The following is an 18,193-nucleotide window of genomic DNA, read 5'->3' on the forward strand; positions in this document are numbered from 1 at the left end:
TTGTTCTGAACTGTTGATGGACCCCTGACACAATTTTCTTACCAGGGAGCAGTTTGTGGCATCGCTGTGTCATCGACTCTGCTATTAATCTTAATCTACACGGAGCAAAATGGAGACTGTTGCCCTCCAAGGAAACTCCTCATCATCTCACGGCTCAGTCAACACAGAGCTCCTCTCACAGACTGGCTACACAGTACTGGCCATTATCATGGGTGTGTTTTCTGTAGCGGGGATCATCCTCAATGTCCTGGTGATCGTGGTGACAGTGAGACACAGACAGCTAAGGCAGCCCCTCAGCTACGCCCTGGTGAACCTGGCCATATGTGACCTGGGCTGCGCTGTGTTTGGAGGTCTGCCCACCACTGTAACCAGTGCCATGGGATACTTCAGCCTGGGACGTGTGGGCTGTGTGATAGAGGGTTTTGCTGTATCCTTTTTTGGTGAGCCAATTTAAGGCTAGTCTGCTATAGTAGTTATAGCATGTTAAAGTTTTACTTACACCTTGATATGATTCAATTTGCACAGTGGTGAAGAAGGTTAAAGGTCCCGCATTCACAAGTTCAGTGTCTGGTGCCTAAGTATCAACAAAGTGCACTTTAAGTAGAGCACTTGAAGTAAAAGTGCTCATTTTACAGCAAAACAGCCCCAGTGAGTGATTAAGCATTATGTCAACAGTATTGGTTTGCTAATACTTATGCAATGATGAACATAGCATTTTGTAGTTGGTCAAGGTGGAGCTAGTTTTAACTAATTTATATACAGCTCAGTAGCTTGCTTCGATGATCTACAAAAGGGTCCCACGGCTTTTTTTTATGCCTCCGCACTCACGACAGCCGTGGCCAGAGGCATTATGTTTTTGGCCAAGTGGTTATGGGGCATACCACATGGCCATAAATACCCTGGGCCCCGAGACTCTGATTCGACCCCCAGCTGGTCGAATCTGCATGTCATGCCCCAACTCTTTTTCCTTACGTTTCCTGTGTCTTCCCTGTCCCTAATAAATTCAATACATTTAATACAATTTTATTATCTCATTTAATGAGTGTCATTCATTTTAATTCAGTTTAAATCTGGTGTAGGCAGAAATTTAGCAAAAAGAAAAAAGAAAAGAAAAGTAAAGACCCACCAGGATTTGAAAATACAGCCTCCCTCCTGCAGCGCCCCCGTCATGGGCACATGCATGTGCTTCATACACACATGCAACACAGCATAAGCCCTTGGCTACGGTTATGAGCCTACAGCTATGGTTTTTTCCCACTGATGCCAAAAAAATTACTGCTTACCCCGGTTTGAAGTGATAGTTTAACTCAATTTAACTCAACATAATTTAATCGAATTAATTTCATTCAACGTAAGTGAGTACATTTAATTCAATTGAATAGTTTCACTCAACGTATTTTAACCAACTGAGTTCAATTCCCCAATAAATTCATCACATTAGATTGATTTAATATAAAGTTTTAATTAATTAACTCTCCTAATGGCCAAGTGTTACATACAACATAGGTTTTATATATTTTATTTAGTTAGTTTCACACAAAATAATTTGATTACATTTAATCAAACAAATGCAATTTGAGTAGTTTAAATTAAATTAAATTAAATTAATTTAATTTAATGAATTTAATTTATTTGAGCACATTTAATATAATTCAATTATTTTCGATTCATTCGTTTCATTGATTTCAGTAAATGAATGCATAATGTAAATTTAATTTAATTTAGTCATTATAATTGTTTTAATATGATTGCATTTATATATTTAATATAGAGCATTGATTTGACTCAATTGAATTTATTTTGTTAAATTAATTTAACTAAATTTAATTTAACTGACTACATTAATTTAATTCAATTCAATTAATTTGACACAATGTAATTAAATTAAGAGCATTTAATATATACTTATTTAATTTAATTTAATTTAATTTAATTTAATTTAATTTAATTTAATTTAATTTAATTTAATTTAATTATCTTCTTTGATTAATTTTAAACATTTACCTAAACTTAAATGGATTTAACTCAATTTAACCTTTACTAAATTCCTTCAAATTATTCACATATAATATGTGAGGCCGGACACACATGGATGTAAACTGCAAATTGACTGTTTGGTAGAGGTGGCAATTCTAGTCTAGATCTCAAACAGTAATTTCAGGAAATCCATCTGAAAATCATATTATGTAAAGCAACTACCATTTACTGTTTTGAGGCAAATGTGGTGAAGTAAAAGTAGAATATTTCCCACCAAAATTTAGGGGGAGTAGAAGTATTAAAATGGCATAAATGGAAATACCAGAATAATATTGTACTTAGTATAGTACTTGAGTAAATGTGCTTTGTTACTTTCCACCAATAAAGCAAGTAGTGCAAATCACATTGGGAGGATGTTTTAACAAAAATGGATTTAATCTTAACTTCTGTCTTTTCTTCCAGGTATAGCGAGTCTGTGTACAATAGGAGTTATTTCTGTTGAACGCTACATAGTGGTGTGTTATCCCATGGGTGCTGTCCTCTTCCAGACTAGGTATTAACCATAGGGATCTCACTGTTCTCACACAGAACTTATGAAAGCTTTATTGTTCCTCCACCATGAATCACACCATCTCTGTTGTCCTCAGGCATGCAGTTGCTGGAGTGGTGCTATCCTGGGTGTGGTCGTTTGTGTGGAACACTCCGCCTTTGTTCGGTTGGGGAAGTTATGAGCTGGAGGGGGTAAAGACTTCATGTGCCCCTAACTGGTACAGCCGGGATGTTGGGAACATGTCCTACATCATCATATTCTTTTGTTTTTGTTTTGCTGTGCCCTTCTCCATCATCATGGTGTCCTACTCACGACTCTTGTGGACCCTTCGTCAGGTGAGCAATGGACATATAGGCTGGACATGAAGTATATTCTTGTTGATTGTACTGATATCATAATTAAGTCTTTTGCTTGTATCTTGATGTCCTAGGTCACCAAGCTGCAGGTATCTGAGGCTGGCAGCACAAATCGTGTGGAGGCGCAGGTGGCACGTATGGTAGTGGTGATGGTGTTGGCCTTCCTAGTCACCTGGCTGCCATATGCTGCCATGGCCTTAGCTGTCATCATAGACTCCAGTCTATACATTGACCCTGTTATCGCTACCATACCTGTTTATTTGGCTAAAAGCAGCACTCTCTACAACCCCATCATATATGTTTTCATGAACAGACAGGTAGTCCTTGCACATGCAAATTTCACACATACAAAGAAAGAAAAGCAATTCAGGCATATGTAATTATACACTCATTTTCATGTATTAACCATGTGTGCTGTATGTGTGTGTTTCCAGTTCCGAGGATACGCCGTTCCTACCGTCCTGTGTGGATGGAACCCCTGGGCCTCAGACCCACAAATGTCTGAGGGTGAGACGACTGTTGTCACTCTCAACAAGGGTCAAAAAGTCTCACCTAAACAATCTTTAAAAGAATAGAAGTGTGCTCATGGTCTCACTCCTGAGGCAGCACCACACTATCTGAACTACTTTGAACCATTAACCGCTCCCTCTGCACTGGACTGCAAGGAAAGATTAACCTTAGATCTACATGTACAGGACTGATAAGGATACCATGAATGATGGGATACTACAAAGACTGGTTTACAACAAAAAAAATACTGAAGCAGCTGTGAAAAGGAAGAAGGAAACCATCATCACGAGACTCCCTACGTACGCATACTCATCTCTCTGAAGTTGTCACAGCTTTACGGTTTGTACATTAAACCCCTTTGTCTTGTTCTTCGTCGTGGATATTGTGGATGATGAATTCTTCTTTTTGATCTCACTTTAAGGATTGTGGTAGATGTGTCAAATTCATGGGTTGTCAAGATTCAAGATTTTAGACAAGAGCACATTTATACAACAACCTCTTTGTCATGTTAATTACAAACTCATTTACCACTTATGCTTTGCTAAAATTAATTATATGCATCAACATGTTCATTCTATTTATGGACACTTTAAAATGTCTCTATTTCCTTAGGAATTTTAGTCAGTGGCTGGATTACTTGGGTTAAGAGGCTTACATAGAGCAGAGCCCAAATTGAATCTGTAATTGCAGATGAATTTTCTAAATTCAACCTTGAGTCAAATATCAAATTCGACAGATCTTAAAATGTTCTTTTTGCAGTAAATATTTTTCTGTATTGATACATATACATCCCAAAGTTGAGGAGCAAAATAGGTCAAGAAATTTTAATAAGCATTTGCAACAAACTGCCGAAGCCCTGTAACATTGAACAGGCATACATAGTACTGTATATGTGGTTAATGTTATAATCTGGCACACTTCATGGCAATATATTTTCAAAGGATTTATGACAAGAAAAAAAAAGTACTTACATGATTTTTATTTTTTATTAGGTGTACACATCCCCTTTGCTTTTTAAGGTCTGTGCTCAAGCATGGTACAAACCCATCACACACAATCAGGCCTTTGTCACCTTTATATGATCTTTATGGCTTTCATTGATAAAAATCAAAATTATCAGTGTGTTATACTCCTTTGCAACGTGATACTTCACTCCAGCCTTTTGGATCCAGCATGTTAAAGAGCAAAAAAATAAACCTGTCATCAGTCTCACAGTTTGATCATTCACAGTCATTTCCCCTCTCTAAATAAACACAAATGCAATCATACTCATCCTATTACCTTGGCTTTTTATTGATTACAGAAATATTGCTATGACTTTCATTAAAGAAAAGCAAAAAAAAAAAAAAAAAAAGCCAGAATGTTAATGGCTGTATCAAACCTGTACACTTTTGTATATACAGAGTGAGGGATCATCTATGTACATGCTACATACCGTCACACTCTGGGTAAATAAGTAGTCCTTCTGACAGGCACAGACGTGGGATCACTTCACCTTTTCTGAATCCATTTCAAGAAAAAAGGCTACTGAAGTGACCCAAGGTCAGTGCCTGGGGAGCAGGAGACTGTAATCTACACCCTCTAGCCATCTCATAGATACAGTACATGTTGACATGTCAGCTGATTGGTGTGTCAAACTGTTGTGTGCTTTAACACCTGTTACTTGGAGAACGGACTTTGTTCCTGTTGTTTCTGGCAGCCTGTAACAATAACAGTGTGTCTGAGTGCTTTGAGTCCTGCTTAATACTCAGAGCCTTTAGTGCCCGGTTAGACAGGCCACATAACTGTTTTTACTGTACTATATACCTTGAGGTTGAGTCAGATTTGTCATACAAACTATCTGGTCCCAATGCTGGCAGCACATCACATTGTCACTGAATAGTGTATTGTCATTGTCTTCATCTTTATTTAAGGTACAGCCTCCAGACTCACAGAGGAGCCATCACAGGTTAATGTAGTGTTTGATGTGGAAAAGATTTACGTAATACGATCATGTCCCATGCTTAACTTAAACCAAACGGAGGTACTCCTTTTCCAGCAGCAGCTATCACATACCAACTGAAAACTCTGTGAGTTTAGTACAGAAACATGCTTGAAGAGATCACGGGTAAAGACATGAGTAAGGTAGTGTCTGAACAGCAACATTATGGTCAAACTAACAGAGAATGAATAAGACAGAAGACAGGTTGATGCTAGGAAATGATTCTTCTTCTTCACATACAGTTTGCAAAGGGTTTCGGGCCATGTTCAACATACTCTGCTCTACTGGGGGAGACATACAAGACCAGCTGTACCTCACAGCATTCACCAAACGACACTAGCAATAAGTCCTGAGCTCAAGGAATGTGCAACACGTTCCCAGGCAGTTGCCAACTGTTCCAGTGGGAACACAGTAAAGACTGAGAACAGCATCCTGGAATTATCATTGCTTCTGACAAGTAAAAAGTACGATCATATATACAGATTAAAAAAAAAAAAAAAAAAAAAAAGTAAAAATAAATGCACATGGAGTTGGGCAGGAGAAGGTGGGGTTGTTGAATTGTCTAGTCATTATCTAAAGAGGTAAAATCAGGTGCAAAGAGATTATCAACATCAACACCTATACACCACACAACAAATCAAGACAACTTCTGAGTGAAGGCAAAAGAGGAAGGGGGTGTCTAAGAATAAGCAGGTGAGGATTTGTACACTTCCTTTACCTCTCTGTCCTTTAATGTTGTCCTTCTCGTGTACTCAAACAGGAGCGTCTTGCAGCGTAGTGTTCTTTACAGCATGTGTGTGACAAATTAAGTCATTATTGAATACTACTGGTCTGTGAGTTGCAGAGTGCTTTTAATTGTAGTGTAGTGGTGTCCAATACATCTGTCTATTTTCCTATCGTTAGCAAGTTGTTTATTTTTATTTTTTTTGGTCTTCTTCACTTTAATATCTAGTGTGTACTTTACATCCTACTCTGCTTGAGTGACTGATGAGGTAACGTAATGACAACCACCCTGACCTCGACTGGACAATAAGGTGCTAAAGTTTATCTCTGTAAACTCCAATGATCAACACACTCTTAACCTTCAAGTGAACTTTCAAGTGTGTGTGTGTGTGTGTATATATGTTTGTGTATTTAAGAAGAAAGATACAGAATGAGAGAAAGAAAGAGAGAGAGAGAGATTGTATGTGTGCGTGTGTGTGTGTGTGTGTGTGTGTGTGTGTGTGTTGTATTTAAAGGACCACTGCGTAAGATTTAGGGGAATTTACTGGCAGAAATGCAATATAATATTCCACATGGTGGGTTCCTCTTCCATGTTTCTACAGTAGGCCAGAACAGACAAACCAAACACTTGCTCTGCAGAGAGCCTTTGGTGTAGTTACACTACCTGAAGGCCAATGTAGGTTTTCCTACATGCTTGGAAAGGGGGGAATGATGGGAGGGGTATTCAGTTGGTTGCAATCTGCAACCTCACCACTAGATGCCACTAAATCCTATACACTGGTCCTTTAAAGATCATGTAATAAAGGGCCAAGAGGTTAGGCGAGGGTCTAGGGCTGAGGTGCAAAATTCAGAGTTTGGATTCAGGCTGAGGCGTGTTATGAAAAAGCAGAGTTCTACAGCTGAGTCTCTTTATGTACAACAACAGTCCAAAACAAAAACAAAAATCACAAAAGAGAGCGACAGGGTTTCTCTCTCTTTCTTTGCCTTTGAATCACGTCCACCTTCATTCCTTCTTCCCCACAGCTCACTGATGCAGCAAGTTCTGTTCAAAATCCCGAGTCAGCCCACATCCTAAACGCTGCCCTCTTCTGGACAGCAGCGGTAGCAGCAGTAAGGAGAATGTTGTACTCTCCCACTTTTCTTCCAGCATCACACATACTTCTCTCATTTTTATTTTTTCTGTCTTTAAGGTTTAACTGAGTCTTTATTTTTTAGTCAAGTATGAATTCTTCAGCCTTAATTCTGTGTGGTTTTGTTTTCATTTTGCTATGTGTGCGTGTGTTTGTGTGTGTGTTTTCTTCTTTAATGTGTGTGCATTTGTTTATATGGCAGGGTGTGTGTCGCTCCTTCAGTTTCTGTGTGGCAGGGTCAGTGAATGTATGTCTGACAGGACAGCTCCTCGTGTCACTGTCCTCCTCACCTCAGCGCCCCCGCCAGCACTAAAACAACACACTCTGCCTCCTGCTCTTCCCCTGGGCTGAGAGAGAGAAAGAGAGAGAGAGAGAGAGAGAGAGAGAGAGAGAGAGCGAGAGCGAGAGAGAGAGAGAGAGAGAGATGTGAAAAAAGGTTTGGATTTGATTTGGACACACACACAAATTTCACTCCATGCCAGCAACACAAAATGTACACTATAGGGCCAAGAGCACTGGATCACATAGAGCGGAATCTAACAGTTATTTTCATTATTGGTTAATCAAGCAACATATTAATTAATCATTTGGTCAGAAAACTGTGATCTGGATTTTGGCTGTGAATTTGGGGAATTTCTTGGGAAAGTTTACATTCTACAAAAACTAGGATTACCACATTGCGGTTGTATGCAACTCAGAGTAGTTTCAGATTACATCCCTGTTTATCCAGAGTCATTTAAAATATTAACCATTTGTGTGAAATTTTGTCATAATTGCTAAGTCTTGAGTAATGGCTAAAAAGTGTTTTGTGTGGTCACACAGACCTTGACCTTTGACCGTTGACCACCAAAAATCTAAATCAATTTGTCCTTGAGTCCAAGTGAATGTTTGTACCAAATATGAAGAAATTCCCTCAAGGTGTTAAAGAGATATTATGTTCAAAAGGCCATTACCATGTTTTGTGAGGTCACCATGACCTTGACCTTTGACCCTTAGCCACCAAAATCTAATCAGTTCATCGTTGAGTACAAGTCAACGTTTGTGCCAAATTTGAAGAAGTTCCATCAAGGCATTACTGAGATATTGTGTCCATGAGAATGGATAGCTACTTTTGACTGTATAGTGCACCTGTAGCATTATCACTATCATCAGATCCAGAAAAACATTTGCATAATAAAGTTCAATAACCTGTAATACTGTGTGTGCAATCTACCTGAAGCTAAATTATACTTACCAGTAACTGTAACACACTGGCAAAAAACAAACTTACTTATCCATGCTGATAAGGTGCATTTATAACACACAACCAAGCAAGCACACACTAAACCAAACCCCCACTTACAGACTTAACAAAAGGGCTACATCTCTCGCTGCAGAAACCTAAACAGGACTGCAAATGAAAAGAATCAAATGACTCTCCATTCTTGGATCACATTCTTTTCCTTTATGAATATATATTGTTTCCCCTTTCATCCCTGAAATAAAACACTGGGAGTGACTCACTCTGAGAAAAATAGGATTAGGTCAGTGAAAGCTGAGATGATGCCTGTGGGTGTAGGCCTTGAAATGTGAGGGAAGACTGGTAGGAGCAAGAATCGGGAGAGGAAGAGGAATTGACAAGAAAGAAAAGGGCATGAGCCTTACAAGGTGTGAAATAATATGTTGTTTTGGTTCAGGGAATGCAAGGAGGAAAGAGAAATGCAACAGCATTTAGTCCAATTCAGCAACAAAGACACAGTGCAGATGGACAGAAGAAAAGAGGCCAGGTAACAGCCCAATAGAAAAAAAGGAGAGGGGAAACTCAACAGAGGACAGACAGAATGAAAGAGACCGTATTTACCAGAACGGTAGGGGCCACTCAGCCAGTGGAAGTGGAGGAGAGATTGTGACTCTGAGCCCTGGGATTGGCTGCTTCTCTCTGGAAGTACTGCGAGGGTGCAGAGCCTAGCTTATGGGCCATCGCTTTTTAGGGTTTAGGGGGGAGGGTGGGGAGGTTGGGAATATTGAGGTGTTATGGAGAAGTTGGAGTAGGGCACACAAGGGAGATAGAAAGGATTAAGGAAAAGATGAACATTGCGAAAGAGGAAGAGCGTGGGTACCAAGAAAGAGAACGGACAGTTCATCAGAATAGGACAGAGAGGCAGTGGAAGCAGAAAGAAAGAGACACACACAGACTGAGACTGTGATAAACACAGAAACACTAAAGTAAATCTAAGAAAATGTCAAAAAGGCACATCAGTCATGCACAGTTAATGAATAGTGTTTCAGACATAGGGAAAACCCTTAGCCACATTGTAACTGGATGCTAACTCAATGTCTGGCTGTACTGCTTCACTTGTTTATCTGTGATAGGGTTTCTCTCTATAGCTTGAAGTCTTTAGTAAAGCACCATCTTTAAACATTGGATTGTTACATTTATATGTAAATTATTACACAGTAATTATAGCATGTATTTTTAAATATGACTTTGGGTAAAACCTTTACTTGTATAGCTTGCTGTTCATTACTGTGTCTGTCCAAATATATATTAGTTCTTCCTATGGTCTACGGGGTAGGCAGGATAAATCTGTGTCCTTGTGAAAAATGTATTCACTCACTGCCTTTTTGAGGGCGTAACTCAATGACAGCCAGGTACACTAGGTTGCTATTAAAACAAGACTAGAGTCTATAGCCATGCTAGAGGGTCTGTGAGGCACAGTGGTGCTTTAAGTTAAATGCTGATGTCTAGCAGGTATAATATTTACCATGTTAGACCATGTTAGCGATTCTAACATTTAGCATGTTAGAATCGCCTTATGAACACTAATTACACTTATCAAGTACAGCTGAGGATGATGGGAATATCATTAACGTTGCAGGTATATGATCACAAGACAAAGAATTAGACAAATTATAAGTTTGACCTGAAGATGGCACTAGATGAAAAGATACGGGATCACCAAAGTTATCACAACTGGGACATGAAAGTCTGCCCCAAATTTTACAGTACTTCGTCAGCTAGTTGTCAAGATAATCGACTGAAAGCCAAAAATATCATCATGAAGGTGCTAGAAGAAAAGTCAGGGGATTCTATGTCTGAGCAGCTATGAATACCTGTGCAAAATTAAATGGTAATTCATATTTCAGTCTAGACCAAAGTGGTGGACTGACTGACTGCCTTCACTAGAGCCAGGCTACTAGCATGGCTAAAAATAGCATATCCTGTTCCCTCTTTACAGAGCACAGAATTAATATATACAGAGGCAACAATATTTGGACTTAAATACAACAGTGGTCATAAAATTATGTCATCAAGGTTCATTATCACTTTAAAGTGTATGGCAGTAGCTGTTGTAAATATTCAGAGTTGAGAATCTGTATGTAGTGGAATCATGAACCTGGTGATAGACTGGAGAACTGTGTGACATGTATGACCACACAGGGGCATGACGGACGACATAAAGCAAAGACAGAGAGAAAAAACAAGAGAAAAGGAAGAGGAGCAGGACCTATTCTCTATCGTGTTCCCACTGGGAATTCCCCATTCCTTGCTTTTTCCCCTCAATTTTTTTCATTTTTTGTATTGGAGGACTTACTTGACTCCGGGTAGACTGAGGATCTCTTTCCTGGATCTCTCTGGAGCTGAATGCCTTTTACGGAGAAGATGGATGCAGCTAAAATAACAACAGAGCGTTGGTGAGACAGTGTGTATGACCAGTGTCAGTGTCCAACAAGTCAGATTGTATGTACTCACTGTCAGCTAATGTTTGAACCTGCTCTCCGAGACTTCTAAAATATGAGTGTCTGAGAGCATCCTCAGCTGATACGCGCTTCTTAGCCTCAAACTAGAGACACAGACAGACAAAAAGGGGTGTAGAGACAGGATTGTTAGCTTTTTATCTGGTGCTTTAGGTATGCATCTTAAAATCATTATCTATATACAGCAATGTTCTTTACCTGTAGAAGCATTGAGAGCAAGTCATGACCATCGTTGTCTATTCTGTGTGACAGAAAGCAAAGGAGAAAGTGATGGGGAGGAAGTGAAGTGCTGACATAAGCTGTATAGAGAAGTGTAGTGTTCCTGCCATTTCAACACAGGCGGAAATGCTTGACTATAGTTCCCGATTGATTTCCTGAAAATCAATCCAGCATCTTATCTTATTACATCGAATATATCACAGTCACTTAATGTATACACACATATGGACCCATAACTGTGTTCATACACCCAAACCTACACACCTGGGTGCATGGTTGACAAGGGGTTCTGCGTTGTATCGGGGGAAATTGTATGTCTTGAACTCTTCACTGGTGGTGATACCTGGCCAAGTCTCTTCTGTAGGAGTACCTGTTAAAGAGAAAGATCATTCGATTTATTCAGGCCGTACACACACAGACACACACACACATAAAAGCATGCATGTTACACAAGGAAATGCTTATTCACATTCACTGGTGTTGCCTTACCAAGGATGCGGAATATGAGGTGAAGCTCATCCTCCACAGTCGATCCAGGGAAGAGAGGTCTGCCTGTGATCATTTCATAAAAGATACAGCCCACCCCCCTGGACACAGGGACAGAAACAGTGCAATGGTACATGACCTAAAATTGAACTATATAAGCATGTTGAAGTGTGGTCAGTTCAGTAGATGATGTTGATGTTGAAGTCCAGAAATAAAATTTACATTAAATTTACAAAGTACCTCAAAAATGAATTATGTTATGGGTCCCAGTAGCATCCCCAACTATCCTAAAAACCCACTGTTGAATCTTTGCATGTTAACTGTGAACTGCAATATGCTGACTGCGACAATGGTGAAAGAAAATGTGTGGATTTGGGTGAAACTTGGGGACTTCACAGAAGCACTTCGGATACAAACAAAATAACAAAAAGACTGACGAACAAGGCTAGCGTCAAAACTGTGTGTACTTCCTGTAGATGTGTGTTTGCTCACCACATGTCAATTGGTGTAGAGTACTCAGTGGAGCCTAGAAGCACATCTGGTGGTCTGTACCATAATGTCACGACTTCATTCGAGTAGGTCTTTGTAGGGACAGACTTGGCTCGTGCCAAACCTGAATTCAAACAAAATAAGGGACACTTAATAACACAAATATTGCCTTATGAATGAAACTTCACTTTGAGTTGCAATCGTGCTTGACAAACTTTGTTATTTCCCTTTTGAACTTTTCTGACATTGTTTTAAATGTGGCGGTACATTATATTTACAGATGAATTCTTCATCCAGATTCCTGTTTCAGTTTGAATATACTATAGAATTAATTAGTAATTGGCACAGCAAGACAACACTAACACTACAGTATGCATAACAGACATGGGCAGAAGGGAGTGATGGGTAGTTAGTCACTAGTCCAGCAGTATGGTCTCTAAGGGTTGCTACTGGAACTTTCAAACTCACACAATATATGTTTATAAAAAAAATGAACAGATAAAAGGCAGAAGATTTTTTAAATCAGGTAAATGTCAAAGTCATGACAAAATCACCATTTTCACTTGTGTTCATTGGTGCCAAAATTGTTAGTGCTCAGGCCCAGAGAATGCCAAGCACCCACGTGCAGGAGCGTGCAGTCAGGGCCAGGTTTACATTGATTTGACCACTGTGGTTGTTTCGCTGTTAGGGCCCTAACCCTAACTGTAACCACCAATCACAGAGCACCCCTCCAATTGATCCAATCCAGCACTAACTACACTATACCTGACACAGCACATGCATGTTGTCTATTGTTAAACCTTTCATCTCCAGTCTCTCTGTGTTTGAATGTGTGTCGGTCGTCAATGTTCATTTCGTTTGGTGCTGAAATGCATGAATTTGACTTTTCCACACCCATAAAGCAATAACTTATGTAGGCTGTGGTTTTTGCAGAAGGTATGTATTGGGCATGGGGGTGGGACACCCATCGCAGAAACATAAATTGGTGCCTATGCCTTCACTACCTTTATATGATTTAGTGATACTAGTATAAGTGTTGCTATACCAAAGTCTGCCAGTTTGAGCTCTCCTTTTTCATTGATGAGCAGGTTCTGGGGTTTAAGGTCTCTGTGGAGCACCTTCCTTCTGTGGCAGTACGCCAGACCTCGTAACAACTGGAACAGAAAGATCTGCAGAGGAGAGGAGATTAGTATGACTTATTGTTACAAGCTTAATATTACACTAATCCATTAAACATTAGTTAAATAACCAAGTCATTTATTCCTGGGGCAGAGATGTTTGGCATTATTACAACACACTGAGATTTGTATTACTTTAAATTACCTTGACATTGTGAACACTCATGATGCTCCCACAGTCATCCATGTACTGCTTCAAGTCTTTTTCCTGGTGAGGAGGGAAGGAAGGAAGAAAAGAAAGAAAGATGCTGATAAAGTATGTAGATTTGCATTAATATGTCCTTTAAAAACACACACCATAAATATGCACAGTGCAGACACTCACCAAGTACTCAAACACGAGTGTGAGGCACTTGTCAGTGTGGATAATGTCGTGGAGAGTGACAATATTGGCGTGCTTCAAGTCTTTCAGAAGAGACACTAGAAGAGGGAGACACATCAGACACTGTCAGTCAAGCAAAGACAACCTGTGAGAAGGATTCAAACATCTCATAGTTCAGGGACCTACAAGGCACTACAGATTTGCAGCGACGGTAGGTCCCAGCAACATTGTGAAAAACCTTACACAATCCCTGACAGTATGGTTCTGTGTTGACGTGTCAGATGTTTACTTTCAAACCACATGATTTAAACTTAACAGCAGTTTAGTACCTTCTCGGATAGCCGTGCAAGGCGCACCCTCCTCGTGCTCCAGTCGGATCTCTTTCAGAGCCACTAAATTGTCTGTTAACTTGCTCCGACCCTTGAACACTGTAGCATAGGTCCCCTGCAGAGACAGAAAGCATGTGAATGCATTTGTGAAATAAAGACGAGTATTTGAGGAGTATGTATGTGCTTAGTGTTTCACTGATTTTTTTTTTTTCATTGAGCTTACCTCTCCGAGTTTGTCCAGTTTGATGTAGGTCTCAAGTTTCCCAAAGCCAATTTCAGACTGGAGAAAACAGAGAGAAAACAGTTGAGGAAGTTATAAGTGTTATCAATGTGCACTTTCACTGAGCTAGTGCCCATTTATTTTGAATACAGCCTGACTTTAGGCCAGGCTTGGCCACTGCAACACAGCTATCTCTAGAATCAAATCCTCTGGCTCAAGACTGTTAGTCCAGATTTCAGTCCCACTGCTGCTGACATCCGGCCTACAACTGCAGAGGTCTGAGTCACCAGGCCTTGTCATTCTGTGTGCGTGTCTGTCTGTGTGCTAAAAGTGTGCATTAGCTTGATTTCTCAAACATTTACAGTGTGTTACTAAGCATCTCTGCTACACTTATGCTACATTTTATACATTATCTGTGTTAGAAATTATCAACACTTTCATTATCATGAAATTATCTCTGCAGAAACATCTGCGTAAAATACTTGCTGACACAGTTCAGCACCATGAACAGTGCATATAGTACACAGCCATTTTTAAATGGCATGAGGTGATTGGATAGTGAAAACTTTCCTAAGGCTCCTCTTGTACCATTTTTACAGTTATTTGATCATTTTAAATATGTGGTTGCTTTTCAAGACAGGTGTGCTGGACATCATATTTCCTGAGACAGCCCTGCATAGATGCAGGTGCATTACATTTAGTAAATAAAAGACATTGCACAAACATTATTTCTATGCATCTCTGACATGGGCATTGCAGGGTCTAGGTAAGTCAATCACCACATATGCTGCATCATTATGCTGCATCACATGCACACACAGACATATATGCACAGGTGTGTGTCAGTGAGTAGAGGAAAGGTGTTTATTGTCCTAATGTAAACATCTGAACAATTGTTCCAAAGTACCAACTCCTCGTGTCTCTTTAACGCTACACAATGACGTCATTGTCAGTTGCACATATATTCTTTGGCCACAGGAAGTCAGTATAACAGTTTAACTGAGTATGCCGTGAGTTCTGCCACTCCAGACAACTTAATGTGGAATACATGTAATTTCTAAACATTTCTGTGTATATCCAACAAGCATATTTCAAATCTGTGTGCATGGTAAAAAATTCTGAATTAATCGTGTACTCAGTTAATAAAGGTTTAGCTGCATAATGTATGTGGTCGCTGGGTTTCCAGGTCATGAATTATGGATGGATGTAGCTATGTCAAGCTGTGATACCCACAGGCCTGTCAGTGTTTCTTCCTCTCACCGTCATTTTTCCTCTCTTATTTGTCTATCTCTGTCAGGGTCATTTCAGCCACGTTTTATCTGCGGTCATCTCTCTGAACCTACCCATCTCTCTCAATCTTGTGCTGGCCTGTCCCACCATGATGCTGACATGAGTGCCAGGCCAATGCTTGGCTATATGTGTGTATGAGGGGGAGGGTCTCCAGTGACCAAGTTAGCTGATGAAGCATGTGATCTCTTTAAAGGCATGCCTTAAAGCCAACATCTCGACAAGCTTGGACACATGAAGACACACTTACACACTGAAACAAGTGTGTGTGTGCAATTTACATAATTAACAGACATAATCTTATCCATGTAATGGAACAAATATCTGGTTTTGTATGTGTATCTGGTAATGAAAAAAAAAAATTAAGACAAAACCATCAATAAAAAGTGTGGAGATGTGTCTGCATGTGTGTAAGCTTGTACACATAGTATGTGCTGGGGGATGTATTGTGTGTATTTGATTGTGTGTGCTTGAGGGCAAGAGAATATTTGTGATGAGACATACAGCCTATGCTCAAATGTAAACACACTCACCCTGGACACACACACACACACACGCACGCACGCACACACACACACACACACACACACACACACACACACACACACACACACACACACACACAAAACATGCTGCTCCCATCTCTGCATTTGTGACAGGGGCTGTCAGGAGCTATTGCTGAGCTGTGTTGCTCTTTTGGCAGGGGAGTCAGTCTCGTGAGAAAAACACAGACACACAGTGACGCAAACACACAAACATTCAAAAACATGCAAAACACACATACCACCTCCCCTGTAGTAAATAAATCTGTGGCCTCTCGGCTTTTTAAAAAATCTGTTCAACAAAGACATGCCCAGTGCTTTACCTCCAGCCCATTCTTTGCTAACAGTGTGCAACTGCACTCTCTGTCTATGTACCTTACAATCCTTTCTGTATGTGCGTGTGTGTGTGTGTGTGTGTGTGTGTGTGTGTGTGTGTCTCCCTCCGTATGCTTTCGATGGCAACGGGTTCATTTCATTCCCAACGCTCCAGTGAGCTTACTCAGCAGAACTAGGTCAGACCAAGTTTTAGCAGCAAAATTAAAGCAACATAAAACCAAATGTGCACTGTTGCAGACCTATACAGGAATGGAGGAGACATACACGATATACGGAGTGACAGCAGAAGTAAGAAGAAGAGAAAGCTGTCTGTAGAGAGGACTGAATGTGTATGGAGAAGAAAGTCCATTCCCTCAACCACATTTCATTTTTACAGTTTCTCTATGTTGAAGGGGAGAAAGAGGATGGATTCACAGTACTGAGTGGGAGAGGGAAAATGACAGCCTTCTGCTAAGAAAAGAGGTGGCAGGAAATGAGAGGTGGGAGGAAAGAAAAGCTCTTTCATTAGCATGATGTAGCCAGTCCTCAGGACCTCAATCAATCAACCAATAAACATCTTGTTCTGTGTCACCTTTTTCATGTAAACCTTCCAATAACAACAGACAGGCTTTGACCCAAAAGGAATGGACCGAGGACTGAGCTCAGTCATGAATTTTTACTTTGTATCAGTTAACAACAGCATAATATATAGTGAGCAGCAAAATATTAATAAGTGGAGAGGGGCACATAAACTAGTCTCTTGCCTAACTGTGCATTAGTTTTACAGTTATAAAACTAAGCGTTGAGCGTTGTATAACACCATTAAGTGTTGTGGTCTGAGATAAAATAACATCTCTTTCCTCAGCACAATGGAAGACTGAATCTCATTGGACTGCTGTGAATAATTGACTATCAATGGACAACAGCCATGAGGGAAAACTGATAACTTCACTTATATTACATTGGAAGCGATTCAAAGATCAAAATACACGGTTTCAGATGTGAGGATCTGTTACGGCACAGTGGATATGTTCTACGTTGCGGTAACAAATGTCAAGCACGCAGATACATTACATCATTTTTAAGCTTAAACTCTACTCTAGCAAAGAAAATCTAGCTGTATTGAACACTGCTACATAAGCTCTGCAGCCCAGCACAGATGGGTTCCATCTTCCAATGCAGCAGCAATTCGTCTTTTCTTAAACTTCACTCCATATATTTGTTTTTTCCTTTTTTTCAACATCTCACTTATCACTTTTTAAATCATGTCTCCCTGTCATTTGTTCCCATAATATCCTCTTATCATCCCTCTCTGCGTCTTTCCCTCTCTCTTCCTTGCTCTCTGGTTCGGTTCAAGGTGTCCCGGTGTGTAATCCTAGTCAGGAGAGGAGCTGCAGCAGATGAGTCTGACACTGCTGCTGAATTATTGATTGATCTACTGCATCACGTACATACAACAACCCTAAAGATACACAACCACACACAAGTTAACAATGTAAGAAAATGTCTGCCAGTCATTTACTATGCTGAGACACAAACATTTCCATAGACTATCCTTTTCTTCCGATTCACCATTACACCATAAACCTCTCCTCTTCCCCGCAAACCTTTCCTTTCATCTCTGTGAGACTCCTGCAGAAAAGCTGCGTCATTAAATCGCTTCAAGCCGAGAGCCGGAGGCAGGGCACTGGCCCTGTTCAATAATTGCAGCAAAAATGGTTGATGGAGAGCGAGTCCGTTATGCTTTCCCATAGAACATCCAGGCTATATATCAATACTCACGTTTTAAGTAAAATGTATCAATAAAGCAGACTGAATTTAATTTGAAAAAAAGCAGGTAT

At 40.0% G+C, this 18,193-nt stretch overlaps 2 protein-coding genes across 6 annotated transcripts in view; one reads left to right on the plus strand and one right to left on the minus strand.

The window, feature by feature from the left end:
* The first annotated feature begins 100 nt into the window (after positions 1-100).
* parapinopsina (parapinopsin a) lies at positions 101-4,773 on the plus strand. Its single transcript, XM_071476419.1, has 5 exons — positions 101-440; positions 2,440-2,530; positions 2,625-2,862; positions 2,958-3,200; positions 3,318-4,773. Exons 1-5 carry the CDS (start codon positions 110-112, stop codon positions 3,456-3,458), a joined length of 1,044 nt encoding a protein of 347 aa, XP_071332520.1. The 5' UTR covers positions 101-109; the 3' UTR covers positions 3,459-4,773.
* LOC139620659 (cyclin-dependent kinase 17-like) overlaps positions 4,358-18,193 on the minus strand; it is a 40,252-nt gene continuing 26,416 nt past the window's right edge. For 3 of the 5 annotated variants that reach the window (XM_071476415.1, XM_071476414.1, XM_071476416.1), the window contains 12 exons: positions 14,212-14,268; positions 13,989-14,103; positions 13,663-13,757; positions 13,483-13,545; positions 13,205-13,328; positions 12,163-12,283; positions 11,674-11,771; positions 11,449-11,554; positions 11,164-11,206; positions 10,961-11,051; positions 10,803-10,880; positions 4,358-7,574 (listed from right to left, as the gene is read on the minus strand). In XM_071476415.1, the coding sequence (XP_071332516.1) occupies positions 7,537-7,574; positions 10,803-10,880; positions 10,961-11,051; positions 11,164-11,206; positions 11,449-11,554; positions 11,674-11,771; positions 12,163-12,283; positions 13,205-13,328; positions 13,483-13,545; positions 13,663-13,757; positions 13,989-14,103; positions 14,212-14,268 (1,029 nt within the window). In that variant the 3' untranslated portion in view covers positions 4,358-7,536. Of the gene's footprint in view, positions 7,575-8,569; positions 9,190-10,802; positions 10,881-10,960; positions 11,052-11,163; positions 11,207-11,448; positions 11,555-11,673; positions 11,772-12,162; positions 12,284-13,204; positions 13,329-13,482; positions 13,546-13,662; positions 13,758-13,988; positions 14,104-14,211; positions 14,269-18,193 lie in introns of all 5 variants that reach the window. The other 2 variants (XR_011690856.1, XR_011690857.1) reach the window with 1 other exon arrangement.

This window comes from Trachinotus anak, unplaced genomic scaffold (assembly GCF_046630095.1).
Source record: "Trachinotus anak isolate AG129_WGS33_773 ecotype Australia unplaced genomic scaffold, CSIRO_AGI_Tana_v1 ptg000004l, whole genome shotgun sequence".
NCBI lineage: Eukaryota > Metazoa > Chordata > Actinopteri > Carangiformes > Carangidae > Trachinotus > Trachinotus anak.

What these genes read in the sequence shown, in the direction of transcription:
- parapinopsina (XM_071476419.1), top strand. Translation starts at nt 110, where the DNA reads ATGGAGACTGTTGCCCTCCAAGGAAACTCCTCATCATCTCACGGCTCA. An exon ending in GCTGTCCTCTTCCAGACTAG is followed by an intron (nt 2,531 to 2,624) that starts GTATTAACCATA and finishes TGTTGTCCTCAG; the next exon opens with GCATGCAGTTGCTGGAGTGG. An exon ending in ATGTTTTCATGAACAGACAG is followed by an intron (nt 3,201 to 3,317) that starts GTAGTCCTTGCA and finishes GTGTGTTTCCAG; the next exon opens with TTCCGAGGATACGCCGTTCC.